The sequence below is a fragment of the Carassius auratus genome, unplaced genomic scaffold, assembly GCF_003368295.1.
Source record: "Carassius auratus strain Wakin unplaced genomic scaffold, ASM336829v1 scaf_tig00216542, whole genome shotgun sequence".
In the NCBI taxonomy this organism is placed as follows: domain Eukaryota; kingdom Metazoa; phylum Chordata; class Actinopteri; order Cypriniformes; family Cyprinidae; genus Carassius; species Carassius auratus.
Genome location: NW_020528622.1, coordinates 270,292 through 296,435, shown reverse-complemented (window position 1 = coordinate 296,435; position 26,144 = coordinate 270,292). Strand labels below are relative to the sequence as shown.

Genomic DNA, 26,144 nt, shown 5'->3' with positions numbered 1-26,144 from the left:
TAATGAGTGTTTAATTTATAGTGCTACTAATATGAAATTGTCCAAATAATTACTGTTTTCAAACAAGGAAGTCTGGGAGAAAGCTAGCCATTAGCATTCCCAATTACAGTTGCACAGGAAGTATGTGTTTTGAAACCTGACATCAATGTTAATGGATGCTCGATTTGGAAATGTTGCTTTTGCCCATCACCTGATTATCAAGCCATTTTACTTTACTTTTAGTGCTAATGGCTAATGACACTATAAGAATGTACAACTAAGCATTTAATAGCAACTGTTGTCAGCTTTAACATGAAAATGTGACTTCATCAGAATACATAGCCATGCCCACAGAATGTAACTACATGGGCCAAATTCACTAAACAAATTCCTTGCCAAAAACTAACAACTTTCAGGAAAAGCTACGCTAGTGTTATGCTTTATTGGCAGTGGTGCTTCTTACTTCCAAGCACCGCAGGGAATTATACGATCGAATACAATTTGATCAAAACCAAAATTACCAATTTGACGTCATAAAAACGTCACATAAATGTCAGAAGATGGAAAGCTCTCTAAACAGGTACTAGTGACCTTTAAAAGACTGTGCGTGTTGATTCATCTCACTCAAATAACATGCTTTGATTGGTGTGCAGTTCAGTTTTGCCCTCTGCGTTGACACCAATATCTTTGACCCCACATGCCAGGTGTCCCCTAGCTCGGATGCTGATAACAGCACCTCAACAGCTATTCCCCAAAATCTCACACACAGTGGAGAATAACACCCAACTTAATGCCAGGTGGCTGTCGACTCAAGACATTTTTCACATAAATCAAACTGCCATTGGGCTTATCAATAACAAGTCAATTAGCAGGCGAAAAGAGGCACAGATCTCTAGGGGTCACTGCTTGTTTGTTAGATGGACATCTGCAGCTCTGTTTGCTTTGCCATGGTAACGGACCTACGGTTTCTTTCTGTTTTTCTTATTCTTTAGGTTTATGAAGACTGAAGGATCTGGCAGGATTAACAACAATTTTAAAGTGTTAATTTTACCCAGCAAAAAAGAAAATTCTGTCATCATTTAATTCCCCCGATGGCTAATGGCACCAAATGAATGCAAACAGCTACGCTCTTAATAAGCATCTATTGTAAGCTTTGACATGAAAATATGACTTAATCAGAATACATGGCCATCTTAGAAAAAAGATGCTTTTTTGCCCAGAGATGGTGATTTTTCTTTTACTGTAACATATTACTGGGAAAGCTAAAACTTGTTATGCTTTGTTAGCAGTGGTAACTACTATTTTGATTATTTTTTATTCACCTTCATGTTGTTCCTATTCCATCCCAATCCCATTTGACTTTAGAATCACAGATGATTGGATGTTCATTTTTATTCTCCATTTTGAAGTTTAATAGTATGAATCATCATCCAATTTTACTGTAAAGTGCAGCTTGGACATTTAGCGAAATGCCTCCTTTTGTATTCTATGGAAGAAAGAAAGTTATACAGGTTTGCAGCGAGATGAGGGTGAGTAAATGATAACAGACTAGCAATTTTTTGGTGATTTGTTCCTTTAAATAACGCAGTACAAAACATTAATGAGTCAAAAACATGCACACATTTAACCTCTATCATGACCAATAAAATGCTATATATTGGCTTTGGTTTTCAGGCCCTTGAGGAATCTTTGCGAAGGATGAAAGAGCACTTGTAAAAACTGGAATTTTCAATGACTTTTCAAATTTGAGCTTTTATAATTTGGCCAAAAGCAAACTGTCTTTTTGCATAAAAATCACTTTCCGTTCCTTTATTACTCTAAATAATGAGGTTTAATTTACTTCTTTCTCTGTACACCCATTTAAATAACTTGAATTTAAATGATTGATTTTCATATTTATGTCTGTTGTATTATATGGGTCATTATACTGTATGATTATTGTTGTCTATATCAACACAGTAAAAGATTGCATCAGCTCTTCATTGTCAAAGTTATTATATATAGGGCACAATGGTGGACATGTTGTAGAATGACCTACACTGTACATTATTTATAAAGTTTATGCTTTGTTTGGTTTGTAGAAGTTGTGGCTCTCAGATGAGACAGGCCACACGATGCTTGCAGGCACTTGGTGACTGTTTAATGACTAGACTGTCAGATCCCGCACCAAGAAGTCTAGACAGAATAGCACCAATTACGGCACAATAACTCTTCTGCAAAAACACCCTTGATTTATTTATCAATGAATAAGTCTCTTTAATTCATATTTGCCAATGACACCAACACTGTTCATAGAGGCACTGCAACAGAGCCCACTTGTAGAGATAATGCTCATTATAGTGACATCCTAGTTAGGTAATTTGCCCAAAAAGTCTACAAGAAACAAACTTGTCTCAATGGAAATCTAAAACTGTAAAATGCAGTTGGACTATACCCTATATTTGCAATGCTTTTCCAACTTTTGAATACACTGTAAAGCACATTTTAGTCAAGCACCCTTGAGTAGATGGTTGTCAGCTCTCTTTTAATGGATTCCCCTGATCAGATGTGTTTTAACGACATCTGTTTTTCTATATAGAGAGGGATCAAATAGCAGAGCTGCAGCATGTTGGCTTGGACCACCTGCTGGAGATGAGTTTCAGAGAGCGCTGGGGGAAAACAGCAGGGGGATGCGCTAGTTTGTATCCATGTGGCTTGTACTGACACGTGTTTATGATGCAGACTGTGCATGTGTGTTTGTGTGTCAAAAATACTTGGTTCATGTTGTGTACTGTAGTTGATCTTACTGTAGGTCTATGATGTCTCATATTGGTGTAAATGTGTGTATAAAAGTTTACTTTGAAAATAGTTGACTAAATATGACAATATCCCTTTAAAGGATGTCTTGATTTAGATATATATATTTTAGTGGTTGGGGTTCGTCTGAATGCTAATTATAATTAAAACAATAGGATTAAACTATATTTTGATGGCCTCTTTTAGAAATTCTGTTTTCTAAAGGTAACTACGTCAACTAACTCTTAGTAGAGTATTAGCAGACTGTTAAGTTATTGTTAGCCAACATGTAATCGCTAAATTACTTATTTTCAGTAGGATTTCTATAGTGCTAGCAGGTATTATGTAGACAGTCTACTAATACTCTAATGACTGGTAGTTGGACATGTAAAGTTACTTACATTCAACAGAATGTCTACAGAGGACCATAAAACTAAAATGTCATCAACAATAGAAGTCTATGTTCTCATTAGGTATCTTAGTAAAAGTGTGTGTGTGTGTGTATGTGTGCTTGTGTGTGACTGTGGTTAGCATTACCCCCCACCCCCCTTTCCCGAGACCTACCATCTCAGGTGCTAAAATGTGGCGGTTAAGGACCCCACAGAGAGGTATATATATGGAGAGACACAGTGTTTTATAGGAGCCCCAATTGACTGAGATCCAGCCAGGCACTCTTAGATAGAGAGCCTGGAAGACATCCGCACTCAAAAACGCACCAGGCCTCCCCTGTGCCCCCATGCGGAAAGGCCCCAGGAGAGAATTTGCCAGCTGAGACTCAAAAACAAGGTAGGACAACCCAGCTGACTGACAGACTGAATGCTCTCAGCTGTTTCTATGTATGCGTGTCTCAATAGTTCACTTCAGAGTTCATAGCTGGAGAGACCCAGGGTGCAAACACAAGCTGAGAGGGAGAAAAAGAAAAAGAGAGAGAGAGAGAAAGAGAGAGAGAAAATGCCAGCATGTACTCACCATGGGAGTGTTATGGTAAGCGTTTGTTGATTTATTGATCAGGAAAGAAAACCGTTTTATGTCCTCGCGGATGGGATGAGAGCGGAGCGTTAAATCTTGACACAGTTGTTTTGAGAGTCTGCAAGGGTTTGACAGCTACTATTAGTCCGAGTGATGTGACTTCTGAGGTAGTCCTTGTTTTTATTTGTATGTTTATGCAGATAACCACACTTTGGTGAGTGACATGGTTGAAACACAGGATAGAATCTGATTCATAGGGAATGGCTGGCATTACAATTCCCCTTCATCAGACTTCAGTCAGTGGCTGTGCATCATAAGACTTGCCTTTCTCTCTTTCTCTCGAGTAATCCATTAAATGCCAGCTTGCTCCTCCATGGACTTAAACTTTGGGTTCAGCACAGTAAATGCCTATTATAACTGATTGACAGCCCTAGAGGTGTCCATTTAGCAAACTCTTGGTACCTGAGAAAGATAAGGGACAAAAAATTAAACGAAAGATGAGGGATAGAAAAAAGGCCATGGTGGGTCCCTGAGCAGGAGTGTTGGGGAGGAGAGAAATAAGTTTTCGGCAGCAGATCGATTTCTGAATGCTTGTCTCATGCATTTTACAGAGGTGCTAAATGCCACTTATGGTATAATGCTGTATTCTGGGTCAGATCAAAGCTCTCCCGTTTGGGCTTGGATTTCAAGGCTGCTTTTAATAAACTAGACTTGTAGACCTAAGTAAATCTTCCTGATTGTGTCTGAACCTTGGAAATAATGTTGTTTTGCTCTTCTTTTGTGGATTTGTATGCCTGAACCCCCCCCCATCCCCCCCAACATTTTCTATTATATAGAAAAATATTTATAATATTCCTTGGCAGCACCAAGCTAATCTCATAGTCTCATGAACTCTTGATTCATAAAGAATTAATCTTATTCCTTCTCACTTTCTTTTCTCGTTCTTGAAAGCAGCTGAGACTAAGCTGACGCCATGGAGAAGGGGAGGTGGAGTTCTGAAGATGCCCCCAGAGCCTCCATGCCTGATGAACTGTCTCATCCTAAGTTTTCGGAATGGAAATTTAAGCTATTTCGGGTCAAGTCAATGGAGAAGGCCCCTCTGCCTAACGAAACACCGGTGGAGAAGGAAAACCAGCCTGAGGTAGCAATTGAGGTGGCAGGCTCTCCAGGCAGTGTTATGAAGCTCTGTTTTGGAGGGAAGAGTAAGGAAAACATGGAGAGTGCTCGAGGGAGAGTGGACCTTAAGCTGCAGGAAATTGATACACATATGAATCTTCTCAGGTGAGTCTAATAATAATATTGAGTCAACTGTGTGAATTCTGAATGTTGTTTTAACTTGCGCACATTTGAAACATGACACGATTAATTTACTTGTGTGTTTTGCAGATGCCTGTGTCGGCTTTGTGGTCTTTCAATACGGAAGACTAAAGGTCCGTCACATGAAGTCCAGGGAGACTTGGAAGTGTCCAGTCGGTGTGCCTTGCGTAGGATGGGCTGCAAGTTTCTGACCTGGCCGGAAGTGATCTTGAAGGTCTTCAAGGTGGATGTGACAACCGACATGGAGACGGTGCATCCATCTTTGTTTTGTCACAGATGCTGGACTGCTGCCATGAGGGGAGGAGGTTTCTGTTCTTTCACTAGGACCCAGATCCCAGACTGGAAGCCCCACACCTCCAACTGCGACCTCTGCTTCCCCAAGAAGAGCTCTTTTCAGCGAATAGGAAGGAAGCGGGCTAAACCACTTAAAAGTGCACACAGCCTTCCAAAGAGAATCAAAAGGGACTCCTCAGAATTCTCAGGGGCCAATAGAGTGTGGAGACAGACCACAGATAATACTGTGGGATCAGGTGGGAAAGAATGGTTAAAACTATCAGTTCAGAGAGGACAGTGGGTAAAGAATATCACACAGTGCCAGAAGGACCATCTGAGCACTAAGCTCATCCCCACCGAAGTCCCAGCAGACTTCATACATGCTGTTACTTGCCAAGTATGTGATCATCTGCTTTCTGACCCTGTCCAGTCACCATGTAGACACCTGTTCTGTCGGGTCTGCATCCTGAGATACAGTCGTGCTTTGGGCCCAAACTGTCCCACTTGTAACCAACATCTAAATCCATCCCACCTGACCAGGCCAGCCAAATTCTTCCTTGCCACCCTCAACTCTCTCCCTCTGCTCTGCCCCAGAGAAGGATGCAGTGACTGGGTCCGTTTAGACTCCTTTAGAGAACACTGCCTTAACCACTACCATGAAAAGGAGTCTCAAGAAGAACAAACACCTTCAGACCAGAACATCGATGGTTACTTGCCGGTCAACAAAGGTGGGCGTCCTCGACAGCACCTTTTGTCACTGACCCGTCGGGCTCAAAAGCACAGGCTGAGAGACTTGAAGAACCAGGTGAAGGTTTTTGCTGAAAAGGAAGAAGGAGGGGATGTGAAGTCGGTCTGTTTGACGCTCTTCCTTCTGGCGTTGAGAGCTGGGAATGAACACAAACAAGCAGATGAACTGGAAGCTATGATGCAAGGTACTGCCAAGAAACATATCACCCACAATATGTGACTGTCAAAGCAGTCGTTGTCAGACAAATACAACTAGAATGAACAGATAATGCATTATTGACTTACTCACATAAGCTTGGAGCCACCAAGAATAAGAATATATACAATTTTTACAATCTAATATATGGCATCATTATTTGTTTTCTAGAATGAACTAGTCTAATTTTCACCGCCTGACTGCAGATAATTGTACTCATTTTTCACAGAACAACAGCTTTAACGTGTAATTTTACACAATTATGTTCACATTTACTACCTGCAATAGATGCACAAAATGAATTGAACACGTCCACAAGGTTATCTACGAAACAAAAATTAATGAATTCTTTTCTTACATGCATCACTGTCAATTTAAATAGAATAATCACCACTTTACTGAATGTGTGTGTGTGTGTGTATGTGCACATGTGAGACTCAATACACAATAACAATTCTTGTAAAGAGCCTGTTAGGATGAAAACAACATCAGTAGCCCTTGTATCTGCAAATGACATAGATGCTGTCTTCGGCCCCAGGGGAACAGGGCCCAGCTGGTGTTTTCATCATCAGCCAATAGATCAGTATTTCCAGCCCAGCTGAGTCACCTCTCTTCTAACTTAAACATTAATAATCTTTCTTATCTAGAACAATTAAGACATATCACAATCTGCAATTACAATCAGAATTCCAGATATGCTGGCGCTCATTTGATAGTTCTCTGAAATCAGTCCACAAACACACATAGGCACATAATCACACATTCAGGCTCACGCTCTTTGAGTTTATTCTGGATAAACAGTTATATGAATTCAATCTTCTGATTCTATCTCACACAGTTTTGTTTTCCCTCTGTATTTTCTTTCAGGCAGGGGATTTGGGCTGCATCCTGCAGTGTGTTTGGCTATAAGGGTAAACACCTTCCTCAGCTGCAGTCAGTACCACAAGATGTACCGCACTGTAAAGGCCACTAGTGGTCGCCAGATATTCCAGCCCCTCCACACTCTACGTAATGCTGAGAAAGAGCTTCTCCCTGGGTTCCACCAGTTTGAGTGGCAGCCAGCTTTAAAAAGTGTTTCCAGCTCCTGGGATGTGGGCATCATTGATGGTCTCTCTGGTTGGACAACCTCTGTTGACGATGTCCCTGCGGACACGATCTCCAGAAGATTCCGTTACGATGTGGCACTGGTTTCTGCATTAAAAGATTTGGAGGAGGACATAATGGAAGGACTGAGAGAGAGGGAGCTGGATGACAGCATATGCACCTCTGGTTTTACCGTTGTGGTGAAAGAATCATGTGACGGTATGGGAGATGTCAGCGAGAAGCATGGAGGTGGTCCAGCGGTTCCTGAGAAGGCGGTGAGGTTTTCCTTCACAATCATGTCCATCTCCATCAGAGCTGAGGGTGAAGATGATGGCATCACCATCTTTCAGGAACAAAAGCCAAACTCTGAGCTCTCCTGCAGACCTTTGTGTCTCATGTTTGTGGATGAGTCCGACCATGAGACCCTGACGGCCATCTTGGGACCTGTGGTAGCAGAGCGGAAAGCCATGATGGAAAGTCGGCTTATTTTATCAGTTGGTGGTCTGCTACGATCCTTTAGGTTCTTCTTCCGAGGCACAGGCTACGATGAGAAGATGGTTCGTGAAATGGAAGGCCTAGAAGCATCAGGCTCCACTTATATATGCACACTCTGCGACTCAACCCGAGCTGAAGCGTCTCAGAACATGGTGCTACATTCCATCACACGTAGCCACGATGAAAATCTTGAGCGCTATGAGATCTGGAGGAAAAATCCTTTCTCAGAGTCTGCTGATGAGCTCCGTGACCGGGTCAAAGGTGTTTCTGCCAAGCCATTCATGGAGACCCAGCCTACTCTAGATGCCCTGCATTGTGACATTGGCAATGCTACTGAATTCTACAAGATCTTTCAGGATGAGATTGGCGAAGTCTACCAGAAGAGCAATCCGAGTCGAGAGGAACGCCGCCGTTGGCGGTCAGCCCTGGACAAACAGCTGAGAAAGAAGCTGAAACTCAAACCTGTGATGAGGATGAATGGAAACTATGCTCGTCGGCTGATGACACGTGAAGCTGTGGAGGTGGTCTGTGAGCTGGTTCCTTCTGAGGAACGGCGTGAGGCACTACAAAAACTGATGGACCTCTACCTCCAGATGAAGCCCGTGTGGCGTTCCACCTGTCCCTCCCGAGACTGCCCTGTCCAACTCTGTCAATATAGCTACAACTCTCAGCAATTTGCTGATCTGCTTTCCACCACATTTAAGTACCGCTATGATGGAAAAATCACCAACTACCTCCACAAGACTCTGGCCCATGTTCCTGAGATTGTTGAGAGAGATGGGTCTATTGGAGCGTGGGCCAGTGAAGGCAATGAGTCTGGGAACAAGCTGTTCAGGCGTTTTCGGAAGATGAATGCAAGGCAGTCCAAAACGTTTGAACTTGAAGATGTACTTAAACACCACTGGCTGTACACTTCCAAGTATCTTCAGAAGTTTATGGAGGCTCACAAGAATTCAGCAAAAGCAATGCAGGCCACAATCAACCCAGAAGAGACCCCAGATGAAGTTGATATGCCTCTTGAAGTCCCAGATTTTTGAGTGTTTCTTTGATTGACTTTCTTTAATGGACCCTTTTTCTTGTTAATGAAAATATTGTTAAGTAATTGATTTTATTTCTTGAGATGAGATTTAATATCACGTATAATGGCTTTATTATTCACTTCATTATTTTATTTTTTTTGAAGCCAGTGCATAAACGTGGGATAAATTGTTTTATGGCAGAGATAAAATTGTATGGGCAGTCTTTTTTTCTCCCCAGCTTTAGGAGGCAAATTGTCTGTGTTTTATCTCTTGCTGCTTGTGAAATATGAGGGATTTTATTGTATTGCCAGGTTGTGACACCTTCACGAATTCATACAGAAGGGTTATTTATGAAAACGTATGAGGGAGTTGTAAGTCACTGAAATTGTGTTACAGGAGCCCCACATTTACGATGGCTATATTAATATATCACACAGGACAAAGACAAAATGCAATTAGAAAACTCAAATTGTCTCCTTTGCAGAAGGTCTTAAGAAAAAGGGGTTATTTTAGCAGTGCAGTATTTTGATGGTTTTCAACTGGTCCACAACTGACTATAAACACCCATAGACACTATGCTACAGCATTTGCACATTTACATACATTTACCCCATAATCTACCTCAGTCTTCAATCTTACAGGTCCCACAGGACATTTGCACCATGCAGCTCACACAAACACATTTTCAAATATTCTGGAAGAAATTAGCATGCGTTTTACACCATAGCATCTATTGACTATTGTTGGAATTTCTTTATTGCTACTGTATATGTTACAGTTTAGAGATGTGTTGGCTATTGACTTAAACTTGTACCTCATTTTATTAATTACATTTCTCTTATTTTGTTGAATAGTATCACTGTGTTTATTATGCTCTCTTAAACTGAGAGGTTTTTGGTGATTTACTTTACAAATGTATTTAATTTTCTTTTTCAGCTGATTGGTTTCTTTGTGAATTGATTTTACTGGTTTCTTTGTCTTTTTTTTTTTTTTTTTGCTTTCTTTGATTCATCATACAACAATTTCAAATGCTAAGTTGTCATGTAATCTCAAGTGACTATTTAAATTGTACTTAAATTTCTTTATGTTCTTTTTTTATTTGAAATAAAAATGTTCTGTAGACTTGCACAAAGGCACTGGTAATGCTCTTGACCCATCATTATTTTTTTCTTTCATTTTGCAAGAGCATTACAGTGATTGTTGTAATCCATGAATTCATACTTTGTCTTTTTTAAAAGATCGAGTATAAATGTTTTGTAATTAATTACATTTGATTTCTTTTCCTTTTGGGAAATAATAAAAATAAATAATCCAAAAAACTTTTTGTCTTATTTCATTTATCTATTTTTTGTAATATGTTATATAACAATATAATGTGTGTAAGTATTGATATATACTGTATATGTATGTATGTATGTGTGTGTATATATATATATATATATATATATATATATATAGCATAAAAACACAGTTACAATATTTTCCATTAAAATTATTTCTCTTTATTTATGAAGAAAAAAGAACCACAAGCTTCCCCCATTTTAAAAAAGACATAAATCATCAGTTTAACAATATCAAACAAGTCTGGTAAAAAATGCTTTTAGTTTCTTAATACTGCTGTAAGCAAATTCATTCAATTAACGATAAATTTCTGTTATTTCTGTGAAAAAACGAAACCATCCAATTTCTGTTAATATAAAACAATTAAAACACATTTTTATGATATAACAGAACAGAACAACATTTCAGTCAAAAAGTCTCCGCAAAAAGCTCTTCTTAGCTGGGGTCATTTTCATTGAAACAGGAGCTTTGCGATGGGTCATTTTCATTGGGACTCTCTTCACTGGCATTATCTGGCGTGGTGGAGTCATCTCCTGCATGGGCAGGACTCTGTGATCCAAGCAGAAGTACTTGCAGTTGTCTTGAGAAAGGCGAAGCAAAAGGCTTTCAGGGAGCTCCATGCACTGGGCATGGACCCAGTGTCCACCTTCGCCTCTAGAGCAGAAGATCATGGCAGGTCTGGTGAGCTCAGTAGAGTAGTATGGCTCCCAGGTGTTAGGGTTCACCTGGCAGGTTAGACAGCACTTGATCCAATAGCCTGTCTGAGATTCATCCTCCTCGTCTTCCTCGTTGTAGGTGTCACCCTCTCCATCACTGCTATTCTCCAGCTCATGAGGTTCTCTTCCAAAGTATAGCTCCTCAGAGTCTTCCAAAGGTGCAGAGTCCTCAAAATCAGTGGACTCCTGGCTGCATCCCTGAGCTGATGTTTCTCCATCTTGTTCCTTCTGGAAGTTCACCTGATAGAAATGGTAAGCATCTGGTGGAGCTGGGTTTCCTTCAGAGGGGATTGCAATCAAGGCACTTCCTTTGCCCAGGCTGCCACCAAACCAAGTACGGCTGTGGGTTACCTCACTGGTCCACTGAGGAGGTTCACGAGGCTCCATGTGGACTCCGACATCATCCAGGCCAATGTACGTGCACTCCATGCGCTTCTGAGTCTCAGACTGGTAGCCGCCCAAAACTATGTACTCATGATAGCCAACAGGAGCAACTATGGCACTGGTAATGGTGAGACCTTCATGAAGAACAGTACAGGTGAGGATAGGGCTTCCTAAGAGAAGCTCTACACGTAGGCGGATCAAACGAGGTGGTCGGCAATCAGAGTTGAGAATGTGACCGCCAAGGAAGTAGACACAGTCCTCTCTCGCAAGAGCTACGTGAAAAGACTGGCCGTCCGTGAGCTCGGGGAGGGTGTGGGCCGTACAGCAACCAAACTCTAGGTCGATAAGAAAGACTTGTGGTGGACAGTCCACCACGCTGTTCCAGTTTTCCGTGGTCCTTTCGGTGGGGGGCATGTAGGACCTGCCGCCAAACAAAACGCAGGCGGTCTTCCCTCGGCTAAGGATCACGCTGAGGGTGTGGCCGTATCGAGCACTAGGAACATCTCCAACCAGCTCTTTTTCTTGACAGCACAGTGTGACTTTGCGATTACATCCTCTGCTGTCTACACTTAACATGTAGAGACTTGAGGACAGCTCATTGTTGGGTGTTCGGCCACCATGAATGAGGTAACACTCAGGACTGCCATCATGAGGCTCAACATGAGCTATAGCAGGACATCGGAGGGGAGGGAGATAACAAGAGTTGTTTGAAAATGAAATGGCACGCAGCTTAAGTTCTCCGTTTTTTATGCGTACACCAAATATCCCAGTTGGACATGAGCGTTTTGGCCAGCCCTTTTGACCAAAGAGGTAAACGTCACCATCCAGCTCTAATAAGGAGAAGCCTGGTTGCATAAGGCCAGCACAGTTCACAGCAGTCAGAGGCTGTAAGGTCATCTTTTTTGCAAAGAACTGTGTAAAATATAAATGAAAAACTAAAATTAATTATTATTCATTTTAGTAGTTGTAGAATATAAACATTTTGTAAAATTTACTGTAAAATGCATAGCATGACTGTATTAAGACTAGCATCATATTAAGAGTCATATGATACGTTTTTTTTATTATTATTATCATAATTAATCAAAGTGATAAAGACAAGAAAAAAAACGCGGAACTATATATCCCTTTCCCTGTTTCCCTGATAACATAGAAACGTCCCCACAGGAAACTGGTTGTAGTTTTCCTTATTCCCGCTTCCCTTAGAGAATCCCGTTCATCTTACAATAAAACGACTACATTACCCAGCATCCAGCGCGAAACTGGCGTTTCTCGTTCTACGTTTAAACGGTACGTCTGAGATGTTTCTATAAACTCTGAACGCTGTTATTCTCTTATTTACTTCAAACTATTATCAGCGTTTCTCAGTTTTACACTTTTTAGACTCGTTTGAATGTTTTTGTATAATCAATTTCGCAAGAAAAATCTTGTTAAACTACAAGGCTAAGCTGTGACCATTAGTGCTCCACTTTAAAAATAAATAGCCTAAAGATAAGAAGCTTTTAAATCACTATATATTTATAATAATATAATAATATAAAATCGTTATACCTTAGTGTTTATTTTCAATAAGGCACAAGAATTTCACATACATTTCTAAATAATTAATTCATAGTCTTAGAATATTGATCTTAATAATATGTGTTTCTTACCTTTTGGTCAATGCACTCCGAAAACTGAGAGCTGTGTGGTGCTGCTAACTTTTATTTGAGATATTAAAGCAAATAGCTTAGTGACTGTGGAAGAGGTTCAGTGTTTGTGAAGGTTGACTAGCTCATCTTGAGGTTAACTGCCTGTAACTGCTGCTAACAACAGGTGTCTGAGCACAACTCGCACAAGTTTGAATGAAAACAAGCACAAACTCAGTGCATCATTGGTCTGTGTATTAATACAGACTTCATATTGGTGTTTTACAACTGATGATTTATTTGCCTAAAAGATGAATCCAAAAAAAATCATACAAGAATTCACATGGATGGTCTTTCTTCCCAAATTAACACCAGACACAAACTTTATTATTTATATTTTGAAGGATTTTAAGAAAACCGTATTATGAATGCATTTAATTAATTTAAAGTGAAAAAAAGACAAATATTTATATTTCAAATAAATGCCATTAGTTAAAAACTTTGAAATAATAATCAATATTGCCGTTTTTCTTTTCTTTTTTCAGTAATTTTGATACTGATAGCACGGGTGATTGCACACATACATCACGGAGATGTCTGCATTTACATCTGCAAGATGTATTTGTATTTTTTTAGATTGTTTGGACATTTCCAATATTTCAAACAGATATCCAGAAAATGTATTTAAGATGTTTATGATTTAGAATGCATGTAAAACTGACATCTTAAAGACATCATCTTAGATTCTTAGATGCTTTCCAGATTGAGCGATCTTTAACAGACATCTTGCAGCATATTTTAGTTAAACCTCACATATCTAAAATAGCTAAATATCAAATATCTTTTAATTGGCTGTAAATGTGTCAGGTTGCACATATTTGTTTGATTAGGCCATGGTGCAATCCCACAGATTTTTTCCATGACCTGCATTCGACACTATAATCACAGTCTTCATAATGCACCAGTGGCAGTGTGGCACGTCTGTGTGTAATGTGCTGTTAAAATAGTCTCCTCTGTGTATCTGAGTGGTCTGTGGCGAGGAGCAGAATGATTCACTCTCATTACACCGAATACCGAATGCGTGAGTCACACATCAAATTTTGGCAGGAGGGGTAGCTCGGATTTGTAAAATACTCCTCATTTCCCGCAGGCTTATATTTGCATTAACTGTATGCTTGGCGGCTCTTTAAAGGAACGGGAGAAATTAGACGACTGTTGTTGAAAGAAAGAAAGAAAGAGAAGGAGGGAGGGAGAAGAAGGGAACAGCTGTGTCTGCCTCATTAGCATAATGTTTTTGTGTTTCGGGGCCCTGTGCTCGAGCCCTCGTGCAGTTGTGTGTTTGTTTTGGAGGCCAAAAGATGTGTGTGTGAGAGCACAAAACACAGACACGTAACCACGAGTGCCTGGAAGAACAGTGACAAACATAAACAGCAGAGCACCTGTGTCTGAAGAGCAGGGCCACGAAGAAGAGACTCAGCGGCTCCCCAGAGGCGCCACACAAAATAAAGAATTCAATCGGTGTTTCCAAGCGCACTGGAGAGCTTTATTCTACCGTTCAAGCGCACTTACACGCCGGTGTTCACACCTAGCAAAATAAACCTGTTGAGTCCTGAAACGGATTTGCATACGGTGGCGGCGAATGAATGCAGATGTTTTCCAGCTCTGTCACAATGTAACAGATGCGAGGAAATGGAGAGGGAGACTGAAACGCAACAAACAACAAAACTTAAATGCTTGCATTGTAATGGACGAAGATAGTACTTTCAGACTCCTTAGCTGTTTTTTCAATGCAGAAGTAAGCTTTTTTCTGTGTGAGACTTCAGTTAATTAGGCGCAAAGTGCAGTAGCTAAACGGTAAAACGTTTTCCGCTACAAACCAGTGTGTTTATAATTAAAACAACAGGCATACATTAGAATAATATGCTAAGAAACACCAGTTAGCAATGTCATCAGCAAAACGCGCTGTTTTGTACAACTAAAAATAGCTGGAAGCGCATGACACATTCAATTTAAAAATTGCCGCGTCCACTTTTACCGAAAAATAAGGTGTATAGTAGACCCATAGACGAGTAGACCATGTAGTGTCTGATTGACGAATCAGTTTGTTCAGATTGCTAACATAACATGAACTTTGACCCTTTTCTTAATGCACATTCCTTTTACAAAATTGAAAAGGAAAACAATGTTTGTCTTGACAAACTTCCATTCCTGCTGATGTCACACAGGCCATGCATGCTATTGGTTACATAACTAAATATCTACTTGGGCAATGTTTTAGAAAGTCACAGTCGGTATATGACTTTTTGGATTGAATAGCCTATACAAAGGCTAACCACATTCACTGATTTGAGTCATCCATCCAAAGTCTTTCCAGAAGTCCATGCAAAAGTACAGCATTTTGTTTCAAATAATAATAATAGTTTTTTTTTTTTTGCATTTTGATTGCAGTGTCTATATTTGAATACAGTAGTTCTTACAGTCTGCTAGCGATTATTTTTGTTCATGTTCAAAAGAAGGATTCATTTACATATGAGACATCACTGCACCACTAGAGATACTGTATATTTTGAATAGAGTACTTGAGTACTGCTTAGTGTGCATTTAGTGATGACAATTTCATGATAAGTATAGAGAAGCTCATTTGTCATACTGGAAATGTAAGGTCAGGTCAAATGTCATATACTGCACTTCAGGGTAAATCTGATTGTTTTGTACAAATAGAAAATATGCATACTGTCCACAGTCTATATAGTACATACTGCAGAAATAGTAGTATGGTAGTATTCCAAGAGAGAAGGAATGGTGGGCCATCAGTACAGCTGAGGCCTGAAGCCATGCAAGGATTTGCGCTGTATTATTGATAGAGGAGAGTAATTAAACGCTAGTGTAGCACCTGTTTCTGTCCCCACTAATGTTGTGCCACCTGAAGACGTCTCTCCCTAGGGCATGTTCGTGATGAATGACATAGCAACAGCTCAGAGTTTCTCACGATCATCACGCCATTCTTCATTATATTTTAATGTCACGGCAATCACTGCCTGCCCCCCTTCCCAGCCATCATTGATTGTAATTGAGCTGAACTTCAAAAATGATAATTACATTCCAATCAGGGCTAATGCAGCTATAATGCATATCGCGAGTGATAAGTGACCTGTAAAAAAAGTGCAGCCTAGCAGGACCTCTTCATCATTTATTTTTTATTTTTTATTTTGTTATACCAGTACTTCCTCTTCGTTTCGTCTGGTGCAAGCTCTCTGGGTTTGCATGGTGTATGCAAATGTCTCTTTTAAACAAAATTTGCTTTATGTCGGTGGTAAAGCCCAAAGTATACTTAATTTTTTTGTATGTGTATGCAAGCGAACATGCACAGCTGAACACATAGCCTTTAAGTGTTTCCTCCATTTGATAGTGTTCTCAAATGCATGCGCTCTAGAAAGCTCATCAAATCCACGTTCATTAGTAGTAACCGCTGCTCTATGGGAAATCATGCACCTGATGGAATTTACCACTGCTTAGAGAACTGGCTTTACTGACGAGATGTGCATTAATTATCGGCCGATATTTATCGTGCACCCCTAGTAACCATATGTTGTTGTTTTTTTTTGTATTGATTAATATTTGTATAACCACAGTTTTACCACAAATACCATGGTTAAACTATGGTTAGTGTAGCAAAGCCATGGTTAATTCGTGGTTAACATGATTTTGCTATACTAATCATGTTTTTTTGGGGGGTTTTATTTGTAGTAAAGCTGTTACTACATAAATAACTGTTGGTTATTTTTCGTAAGGGCTCACACAAGCACTTGTCAATGCAGCCATCTATTGTTGCTGCTATTTTGTTGCTGTTGTTATTATTATTATTTTTTTTTGGAGTTTTGTTTTGTACTGTTAAACAACGGTCTGGGCCAGTGTTGCCACCTTGTGGATCAACTGATTAATGCAAAATAAGTTAGCTGCGCATATATGACCTGCGCATACAAAGCATGTGTGGTTACTGTGTGTGCAGTACGAGCATACCATTCTGGTGACAAAATTTGTGTTTTGCACTGTACACAAACCCTTGCATATGCGTAAAAACCGAAGTACACTTAATAGTGTAATGTTTATTGCACCAGGCAAATCTCTCTTTCTGTATCTATTTCTTTCTGAATGTGGATAGCTTTGACAGGATGCCAGGTTTAGTCAACGATTCAGATGTGGACGACCATGACCAAGCCATAACTGAAGCTCTGGAGCAATTCTGCAACTCCCCGGAGCAAACATATGAGCAGTTCCTTTCCACCTTCACGTATTTGACCCCAGGTGAGCATACTGAATGCCACATACATCTTCTTTTCTCTGATATGTGTGAGATCCTTCACCAGTGGTCTTTACTGTCGTATCCCATTGCAGAGAATGTGAGGGATCCAGGATTGACTGCTCCTGGAGGACATGGAGACCCGTCCCAGAGAGAGATGGACAGCAGCCGAGAGCGACAAAAAGACGATGAAGAGACAGAGATGGAGGAGAGCGTATACCGAAGGATGGGACAGGCGAATCGCTGCTCACCGACTGCTGATCAGGAAGAGGTCAGCACCTTATAGATCCGAACCACTCAAACTGAGCACGTTTTTACTGAGAGAGGTTCAGACAGGTCCTCTCCTTCAATCCTCTTCAATCAAAGTTAAAGTTTTCTGCATTAGCTCCTGCTCTGTTTATCAAACTTACACGTACAGGTCCGTCTTATGTATAATTGGCTCTTTTTTCCATCTGTCATTTTTGTCTTGCCTTTTTAAGTTGTGTTACCCAAGGCTAACATCACTATTGCTCATACTCAGGATTAAGGGTAACCACTATTTGTGAAAATAGGTGGGGAAAAAATATCCCATAGACTTGTATAAACCAACATTTAGACACTTTTTAAGAGTGTAGTGCTAGCCCTTCTTGAACTCATAAAGATTGCATTGCAGTGCCTTTGTTGGGAAGTCAATGACAACTGTCTGAAATTTAGTGAAATTGTCCAGAAAGGGGTGGATTGTCCACAAAAGGTGACTTGACACTGATTGTACTAAATATCCAGAGGCAGAAAAAACTGTCTGGAAAGGTGACAATTGTGGTTTAATGTTACAGAAAAAATTTAAAATGGCATGGAAACCCTTAAGAACTTAGCATTGTAGTGGTGTCTTTAGTATAAGCAAGCACCACTCAAAATACGACTCCCCATTTTTCTTTATGTTCTGTCTTTTTGATATGTTTCTTCCTCAATTCCTTTGGAATTCTCCTCTCAGTGTATTGGATGGCTTCATTGCAATGTGTGTTTTGCTTATCTGTCTGTCTGTGTGAACGGTGCTTAAGATTCCCGCCTGGCTTGTGTATTGATCTCAATGGGGCTCTGGCGAGCCACAGCACCGGTTACTGTCAATAAAGCAAAGCACATCAGCTAACATCCCAGGCTATTCGATGCTAAAAAAAGGCCTCTGCATTATTTAGCCCTGCCACCAGGAGAGAAAAACAGCTGTATTGATTATAATGTTGTTTTGATTGTAATCACACCGATTCGCATGGCTGCTGTCATTTCAGAGCATCATTAAATGAAATGAGATGGTGAGTTGATGAGTTTGTGTGTTTGTATAGGTGCTGCTGGATGGCGGCTGTGTTGCAGGAAGACTGGGCGGCCCATCAAACTCTGTTCCAGACAGACCTGTGAAGGTAAACAGTTACAGATGCCTAAAAATTGATCTGAGATGACTATAAATGTGCTTTTATTACATTCAAAACCAAAACCAAGCCTGCTTAATATTTGTTTATAAGCTCATTACAGTATGCTAAGCTAACGCCAACATTATTTGGATCAACTGAGTTCAGTCTAAAAAAAAAAAAAATATTGCTATTGTATTTTAAGTTCATTAGAGTAATGTTAAACTGTTGGAGTCTAGACTTCAATTTAATAAAAGAATGACTATTTTACTCTACATTACTGAGCTGACGTTAACTTTAAACTCTGCAGTCAAGACTTTAGTCTAATAAAAACTGACTATTTTACTTATTGTGTGCTATGTATTTTTATGCTAAGTTAACATTGACTTTAAACTGTTTGAATCAATTGAGTCAGCACTTCAATCTAATAAAAATGAAAGTTTTTCTTAATATTCTTGTGCTAATTATAGTATGCTAAGCTAGTGTTAACATTAAACTGTTGAAGTCAATTGTCTATTTTGCTTTTTTTTTGGAATGTTTTTGGAGTGTTTTTTTTTGGAATGTTACGCTAATTAGAACATGCTAAGCTAACATTAAACTGTTGGAGTTACTTGAGTCAGGATTTCAAGTTAATAAAAACGTTCATGTTATATCTACCTGTGCTATGCATTTTTAAGGTCAAGAGTATGCTAAGCTAGAAACATTCTGTAGTAATAGCTTAGAAACATGTAAACATTAAACTTTATGGGAGTGTTGTTAGCTTAGCAAAGTGGTAACATCTAACTGCATTGTATAAAGCAGTTGTGAATGAAATTTGTTTGTGAAGGACAATGTTTCTGTTGAGGACTAATTAGCTAATTCTAATCAACTGTAATTGTAAAATAACTGTTCAAAAAATATATTTTCCCCCTCTTGGCAGTTTGATAATTATCTTGGAGATTCAGAGGATGAAGAGGAAAAGGCTGACACTACAGGTATTTATTACTCTAAAATATAACAACTGCAAATACTTGACACTTAACACAGTTTATGTAGATAACAGAGGCCTAGATGCACATTTGCAGTCTTTATTTACATTTTTACAAATTCTTTTCTCACGTAAAGCACATCATTTTTTTCATGTTTGACAGAATTAGAGCTATCACAAATTCATATACAATTCGCATAATACACATTGATATGTTGGCAACACCTATATGGGAGTGTTTTAAAATTGGCAATAGCGAGGAATGCTGGCATAAATATTCTTTTCATGTGCATATGTAAAGATTGCATGGGCTCACCTTACCTTTAATAGGGTTTAGTGGATATCATGTGCATGCCATTTTTTGTAATTAGAGCTGTCATACAGCTTGATTTAAATATATTACCATTTATTACACATATTCAATGCATGCAAATTCCAAACCGCTCCCTCGTCATTAGAGCCGGGGGCAAGTGCTCGCTTGGCGAGGCTTAACGCTTGCTGTGCAGGCTTGTAATGAGTTGCTCTTTTCTGTAGTGCCAGAGAGGCTCATTTAAACTCCAATGACCAGTTTAATACAAAAATAAATAAAATAGTTGGAGGAATGAAAGCCTCTTTTGATTGGAGAGGCTTAACTGTTCAGAGCAGGGCTTCTGTGTTTTTCGGTGTGTTTGTCTGTGATCAGAGTGTTAATTCAGAGGAAAGGGTGTATGTAAAAGTCATTAGGTGGCGTGTTTATAATGGCAGGCTTATCCACTGAATAACAACAAGATGCATGCTGAACGTGAAGTTAATTACCATGAATAATCATGCCACTGCTTCTTGGTGACGGTAAAAATATCCTTTGCCGTGAGTTGGAAGGTCGCTGTTGGCATTCTTATCTTAATGTTGTAGGTATTTGGTGTTATAACTTCTGTTAAATAATTGCTTAATTTAATAATAAAAAAAAAAAAAAAAAAAAAAAAAAAAATTATATATATATATATATATATATATATATATATATATATATATATATATATATATATATATATATATATATATATATATATAATAAATGCAAAAAATTAGGCTAAATAAATAGACAAATAAATCCTTCCAAATGTTTGGTGCTACAACTTTGCCAATTGAACGAATATGTAACCTTGATGTGAAGGCCTGTAACTTATCCTTTGTTACCGTTAAAGGGATAGTTCACCCAAAAAGGAAAATTCTGTCATGAATTACCCAGCCTCATTTAGTTCCAAACCCGTAAGACCTTATGTTCAACTTTGAAATAAAAACTGAAGATATTTTTGATGAAATCCAAGAGCTTTCTGACCTTCCATAGACACCAACGCAACTACCACGTTCATGGCCAAGAAAGATAGCAAGGACATTATTAAAACAGTCCATGTGACATCAGTGGTTGTTATGAGACTACGAGAATATTTTGTGCACAAACAAAACAAAAATTTACTTTATTCAACAGTTTCTTCTCTTCTTGTTTTCACAAGAGTACCTACGATCTTACGAGTTTGGAACAACATGAGAGTGAGTGATTATTGACAGAATTTTATTTATGGGTGAACTATCCCTTTAAGAATTGCCTTTCCTGATTAATCTTAAAGTGGGTTGAGAGGAAGGCGGTTTTGGTCAAAGCAGATCAAGTCTCGAGCTACCGGGTATCTAGAGTTTTAATGAAACACGCCTCCGCTCACCAGTCAGGGAGGTTCACGGCACGGCGTAACAGCATCAGCATTCAGATTCATTAGCGGCCTGAATCTTCTTCCCATGTTTCTTTAGCCAGCTGGTTAAGTGTCTTGTTTTTAAGACCACCTTGTTCTGAAGATTGTGGGTGTGTGGGGATTCTTCACTCACACTCACATATGTTGTTTGCATACACGCAAACAAACATGCAGAAATGCACGCTACACCCTCCGAAGCCTGGTCCTCACCCAGCAGCTGAGACTATGACTTTCACTGTGCCAGTAATGAGCTGTTTAATTAAGATCAGCATCAGCTGAGCTCTTGCCAGGCCTGATGTCTTTCTCTCACATACACATAAACTACTGCAAAAAATCCACTGAGAGACATGTAAACAGCTTATTAGCACATCAGTCCTTCCAAAAGTGTAAGTTCATTCAAAATTGACTTATTCTGATGTTGTTTTAAACTTTATTTATCTGTTGAACGCAGATGATGTTTTGCTAAATGTCAGAGTTGCTTTTTTCCAAATTAGGCTTTAATATATACAGAACAGAACATAAGAACTCCTTCCAATCAGGGACATTTATATATATATATATATATATATATATATATATATATATATATATATATATATATATATAAGTGAGTCAATAATAATGTGTTTTTATTTTTAAAGAGACAGTGTTCATTAATCAACAGTCAAGCACTGTAAATAAGCCAGAACTAGACAGATTAATTAATTTTCATCGGTTGCCTCTTATCAGACTTTAGGTGGCAATCTAAAATGGATCACAAATGAAAATCAGAGTTGTTTACAGTTTATAAAACATGCATCAACACAGTAAAACTGTAGAGAAGAAGAAAAGAAATGTACATATTTAAATGTACATTAGAACAGTATAATACCAAATACCAAAAAAACAGATGAATACATAAACACTACCAAAGATAATAATGAGAGCGTCAGAGATAAGAAAAGTTTACACATAATCACTGTCAAAGAAAAAACAGTTTTTAAATGAATGTTGTTGTGTGTTGTCAGGCACATGTACGCTGCCAGGTGAGATTGAAGAAGATCTGATAGCTGTCTCCTCTTCATCGCTCTGTCACCACACACTGCTGGAGAGCTCCTCTACTTTCACAGACCAGAGGACACACACTCCCAGTGCAGCTGAGAACCAGGTACACACACACACACACTCTCTCTCTGAGAGCAGTCAAGCTTGGGAAGAAACCCAGGGACTGATACTCTGTAAAATCCTTTATTAACTGTTTTTTATCATTCTAGGCTGAAAGCGAGGAGGTTGTTCCTTTCCATCTGGATGAGAACTTTGATTACGATAATGTTGTGCTGTCTTGCAAATACTCCATCCAGGAGCAGAGAGGCAGACCCTCTTGAGCTGTAAATGAGTGTAACTCTGGCAAATGCTTTTTAAAAACTCAGATTTTTACAGAGAAAATCCTTGTTAACATGAAAGAAAGGTTTTGATTTGCCAAAGAACCAGAGGGAAGACAGATCGGCTGTTTTGAGTGATAATTCTGCAATTTGTAGCATCTGTACTTCTTAATAAAGCATGTTGGTGTTTTCAAACACACTATTAAATTGAATAAACTCAGTCCAATTATAAATTTTACTGACCATTAGATGAGCAGGATAGAAATAAGCATGAAACGGTGTCCACAAACCATTTTTTCTTCCTTAAAGGGACTTCAGAGAGAAGACATGGTTGCTTTGAAGAATCCTTTATAGAAAGTAAATAGTCCATTTTAATTTTATTTTGACTTTAAAAGTACTTTAATTTGCATAAACAAACCAAAAGCTGCATATTTGTCTTTTAGTCCAAATCAAATGTCATTTATGAATATTAATGTTGTTATTATTTTACAACTAGCTAGGCTTAGACGTTTTAATTTTCTGACTCAACAGCTCAAATTGGTGACCTGTGGTGCAATTCTTTTTCTTATGTACTTGGAATAGAAATTAATTGCTCGTCCTGACTTATGCTGTTTTATTCACCGGAACATAACGCTCAGGGACGTTTTTTTCTGTTCTCTGTAAAAACCTCATAACCTGAATAAAAGGCCAAAACACTGTGGTCTTTGAAAAGAATTCGCCCCCCTTTTTCTTGCCTTGATCGTTTATTTTGACATCTCAGAGAATGTCCATGTGTACCATAAAAGAGTTTTCTAGCTGTTTCCCAGCATGTTTCCTCTCGTTACCTTGCCTTCATTTCCAACTTTTTTTGTCTTTTTTTCTTGGTACTCTGTGACCCAGAGTTTCCAAAGAAAAAAAGAAAGAAAAATAAGTACTTTTACCTTTTTTTTTTTAATTTATTTTTTATTTAATTTATCTTTTTTTGGAAATGTTATTTCCCCAAACTTTAGTGAGCTGCCTGTGGAGGGAGTGTTGTAAGGCGCTTAAATGATTTTATACTTAAATACATTTAAAGGTATTTTTATGACTATTAATGAAATCTTATGAAATATATACTGATAATGGGCTATTAGAAAAATAAAGAACATTTATCATTTTCATTATTAATATTAGATTTTTCATTACGTTTTTGTAAATATATAAAAAAAAATATATAATTTATAATTGAAATGTAAAAAGCCTCTAAAATTATTATTTTAAAGATTAAAAAGTTAGCCTGTGATATTGGCTAATATTTGGCATATATATATATATATATATATATATATATATATATATATATATATATCAGTCTCAATTTAAACATAAGGAACACGTCTGTAGTCCAAAACATTATTTGTTAGTTGATCTCATTTCAGATCATTCATGTATGAGCTGCTGTGACTGTTAGAAGGAAGCTGTTTGTAGCGGACAGTAAGGCAGCTCGCTAGGATTTCGAACAGAGCTAAAGTAGGCATAGTGTCCTCTGCCTTTGCAGCCATGCATTTTTAATGTCTGCTTCTGTCACAGTAAGTAATTGGTGGACAGAGGGGTTGAATCGAGACACCAGAGACCTTTTCAGTGCACTTTAAAGAGCTTAACTGTTTTTAAAAGTTAACACGATTGTCAAAATATTTACCGACAGACAGCGGCGTCGGACTGGGGGTAAAACCAGTACTGATTACCAGGGCCCCAAAGGAAGAGAGGGCCCTTGAAAAGTCTGGAATATATATTTCCGGGCCCATTGGGAATGCCTATGCATATGATCTTGTGCAGCACCCCTGCCGACAGAGAAGCTTTTTCACGGTTTTAGGGTTTCAAAAAGACACTTTCTCCACATGCGATTCAATAGGTTTTCACAGAATGTCTTTATAAAGATTTTTCTTTTCCTTATTAATATTACGTGATCATGTTCACGCCTTTACAAACCCGTATTTTTCTATAAAATAGCGATGTTTGCTAAAATGGCTAATGTTCACCCACAAATCAAATGATCCATGCAAATTATTATGCATAACTCAATTCAATGTTGAGGCTGTTGACCTCCAGTTTGTGTCATATTTGACCTTACACGGAGAAAAAAATTAATAATAATAATAATAATAATATATATATATATATATATATATATATATATATATATACACACACACACATACATGCATACATACAGTATATATATATATATATATATATATATATATATATATATATATATATATATATATATACATATATATATACATATAAATATGGAAAAGTTAGGCTTTGATATTTGATATTAATTTTTATACATACATATTTTTTTAAATAATTAAAATACTAAAGTAAACAATAAAATGATGTTGCCCACTGACACACACACACACACACATATATATATATATATATATATATGAAAAAAATCTGAAGTCATTTTGTTGTGTTGACTTAATATTAGTGGATAAATATTATTTTTAATTCATTTATTTATTTGGGAATTTATGGACTTTTGAATTTTTTTTATTTTTTAGATACAATAAAGCTATGATGAAGATCTTTTTTCTTTAGAGTTCCACAAAAAAATAACAGCACTGAACATCATAAGAGTTAAACAATTTACGGATGAACTTTCCCTTTAAAGACTTTAAACGCTCAGTTTCTACTTCAGTCTCGAACAATATGTAATCAAATAAATGTTTTATACACTGACACTGGAAAATAAGTGTTTATTGCGCACTTTGTCTTATTTTCCGTCCCTTGATTTGTGAAATCAGCTTAAAGCAGTTTCTGTGACTTGGCCTCCTTGTTGCTAAGCGATAGCAGAGCAGTGAAAATGAGCGTTTGGAAGATCGCAGACCACTGCGACGGCAGCACTTTATCTCGGCTCAAACCATGCCTGCAGCTCTGCATCTGTTCACGATTCTTTTCAGTTGCGCTCAGACCTCGTCCAAAAAGATTTCTGATGTGTGTGTGTGTGAGAGACTTTTTCCAGGCAGGGTTCGAGTGGCCTACCAGGTGGATGCTCCTGTTTGCCAGGTGGGGTTCCCACTGTCTCAACCTCAACTCTTTCAGTTAGAGAAACCAGAGAGATAGCTTGAGCGATAAAGAGGGCAACCCCGATCCCTCCCCCGCAATACAAGACAGGTGCGTGAGAACCAGAAAAAGAGGGTTTTGTGGGGCAGCAACAGTCTCTTCCAGGTGATAAAGTTAAGCGGTTAAGAAGATGTTTCTTCAAACTGTTGCTGAGCTCTAGGCTGCTTGCCAGATTCACAGGGCTTTTGAACGCCTGTTCTACATCTTCAAAAATGCTAAACTCAATCATATGCCTAATAGCACATTAATAGGCTGTTTAAGTTTTGATTATCCATTAATTAAATTAAGGATTTATCAAGGACATGCTGGTCAATGCATAATAAGGGATTGAGGCGAATGAAAAAAGAAAGTTTCGTTTGGATGTAGTAACTTGTGATTATCCAGTGCTAGCTGTGCAC

General features: G+C 38.4%; 3 protein-coding genes across 4 annotated transcripts; 2 read left to right on the top strand and 1 right to left on the bottom strand.

Annotated features, from left to right (window-relative positions):
• The first annotated feature begins 3,156 nt into the window (after positions 1 to 3,156).
• rag1 (recombination activating 1) lies at positions 3,157 to 9,788 on the top strand. Of its 2 annotated transcripts, none has more exons than XM_026263388.1 (4): positions 3,157 to 3,540; positions 4,678 to 5,004; positions 5,110 to 6,245; positions 7,124 to 9,788. In XM_026263388.1, exons 2-4 carry the CDS (start codon positions 4,697 to 4,699, stop codon positions 8,869 to 8,871), a joined length of 3,192 nt encoding a protein of 1,063 aa, XP_026119173.1. In that variant the 5' UTR covers positions 3,157 to 3,540; positions 4,678 to 4,696; the 3' UTR covers positions 8,872 to 9,788. The 2 variants fall into 2 exon arrangements, with proteins under 2 accessions (XP_026119173.1, XP_026119174.1); XM_026263389.1 differs by lacking the exon at positions 3,157 to 3,540 and adding an exon at positions 3,570 to 3,738.
• A 552-nt stretch (positions 9,789 to 10,340) lies between these two features.
• Positions 10,341 to 13,312, bottom strand: rag2 (recombination activating gene 2). The gene is made up of 2 exons (XM_026263384.1): positions 12,947 to 13,312; positions 10,341 to 12,206 (listed from the first exon to the last, which is right to left on the bottom strand). The coding sequence occupies exon 2, from the start codon at positions 12,189 to 12,191 to the stop codon at positions 10,599 to 10,601; it is 1,593 nt and encodes a 530-aa protein (XP_026119169.1). The 5' UTR covers positions 12,192 to 12,206; positions 12,947 to 13,312; the 3' UTR covers positions 10,341 to 10,598.
• On the top strand, positions 12,502 to 23,132 carry iftap (intraflagellar transport associated protein). Its single transcript, XM_026263385.1, has 7 exons — positions 12,502 to 12,584; positions 17,085 to 17,227; positions 17,318 to 17,493; positions 18,539 to 18,613; positions 19,521 to 19,575; positions 22,300 to 22,439; positions 22,546 to 23,132. The coding sequence occupies exons 2-7, from the start codon at positions 17,095 to 17,097 to the stop codon at positions 22,654 to 22,656; spliced, it is 690 nt and encodes a 229-aa protein (XP_026119170.1). The 5' UTR covers positions 12,502 to 12,584; positions 17,085 to 17,094; the 3' UTR covers positions 22,657 to 23,132.
• The last annotated feature ends 3,012 nt before the right edge of the window (positions 23,133 to 26,144 follow it).

Excerpts from the sequence above, each read along its gene's own strand:
- rag1 (XM_026263388.1), top strand. The coding sequence starts at position 4,697 with ATGGAGAAGGGGAGGTGGAGTTCTGAAGATGCCCCCAGAGCCTCCATG. Across the intron at positions 5,005-5,109 it reads ACACATATGAATCTTCTCAG|ATGCCTGTGTCGGCTTTGTG; the intron begins GTGAGTCTAATA and ends TGTGTTTTGCAG. Across the intron at positions 6,246-7,123 it reads ACTGGAAGCTATGATGCAAG|GCAGGGGATTTGGGCTGCAT; the intron begins GTACTGCCAAGA and ends ATTTTCTTTCAG.
- rag2 (XM_026263384.1), bottom strand. The coding sequence starts at position 12,191 with ATGACCTTACAGCCTCTGACTGCTGTGAACTGTGCTGGCCTTATGCAA.
- iftap (XM_026263385.1), top strand. The coding sequence starts at position 17,095 with ATGCCAGGTTTAGTCAACGATTCAGATGTGGACGACCATGACCAAGCC. Across the intron at positions 17,494-18,538 it reads CGACTGCTGATCAGGAAGAG|GTGCTGCTGGATGGCGGCTG; the intron begins GTCAGCACCTTA and ends GTGTTTGTATAG. Across the intron at positions 22,440-22,545 it reads CCAGTGCAGCTGAGAACCAG|GCTGAAAGCGAGGAGGTTGT; the intron begins GTACACACACAC and ends TTATCATTCTAG.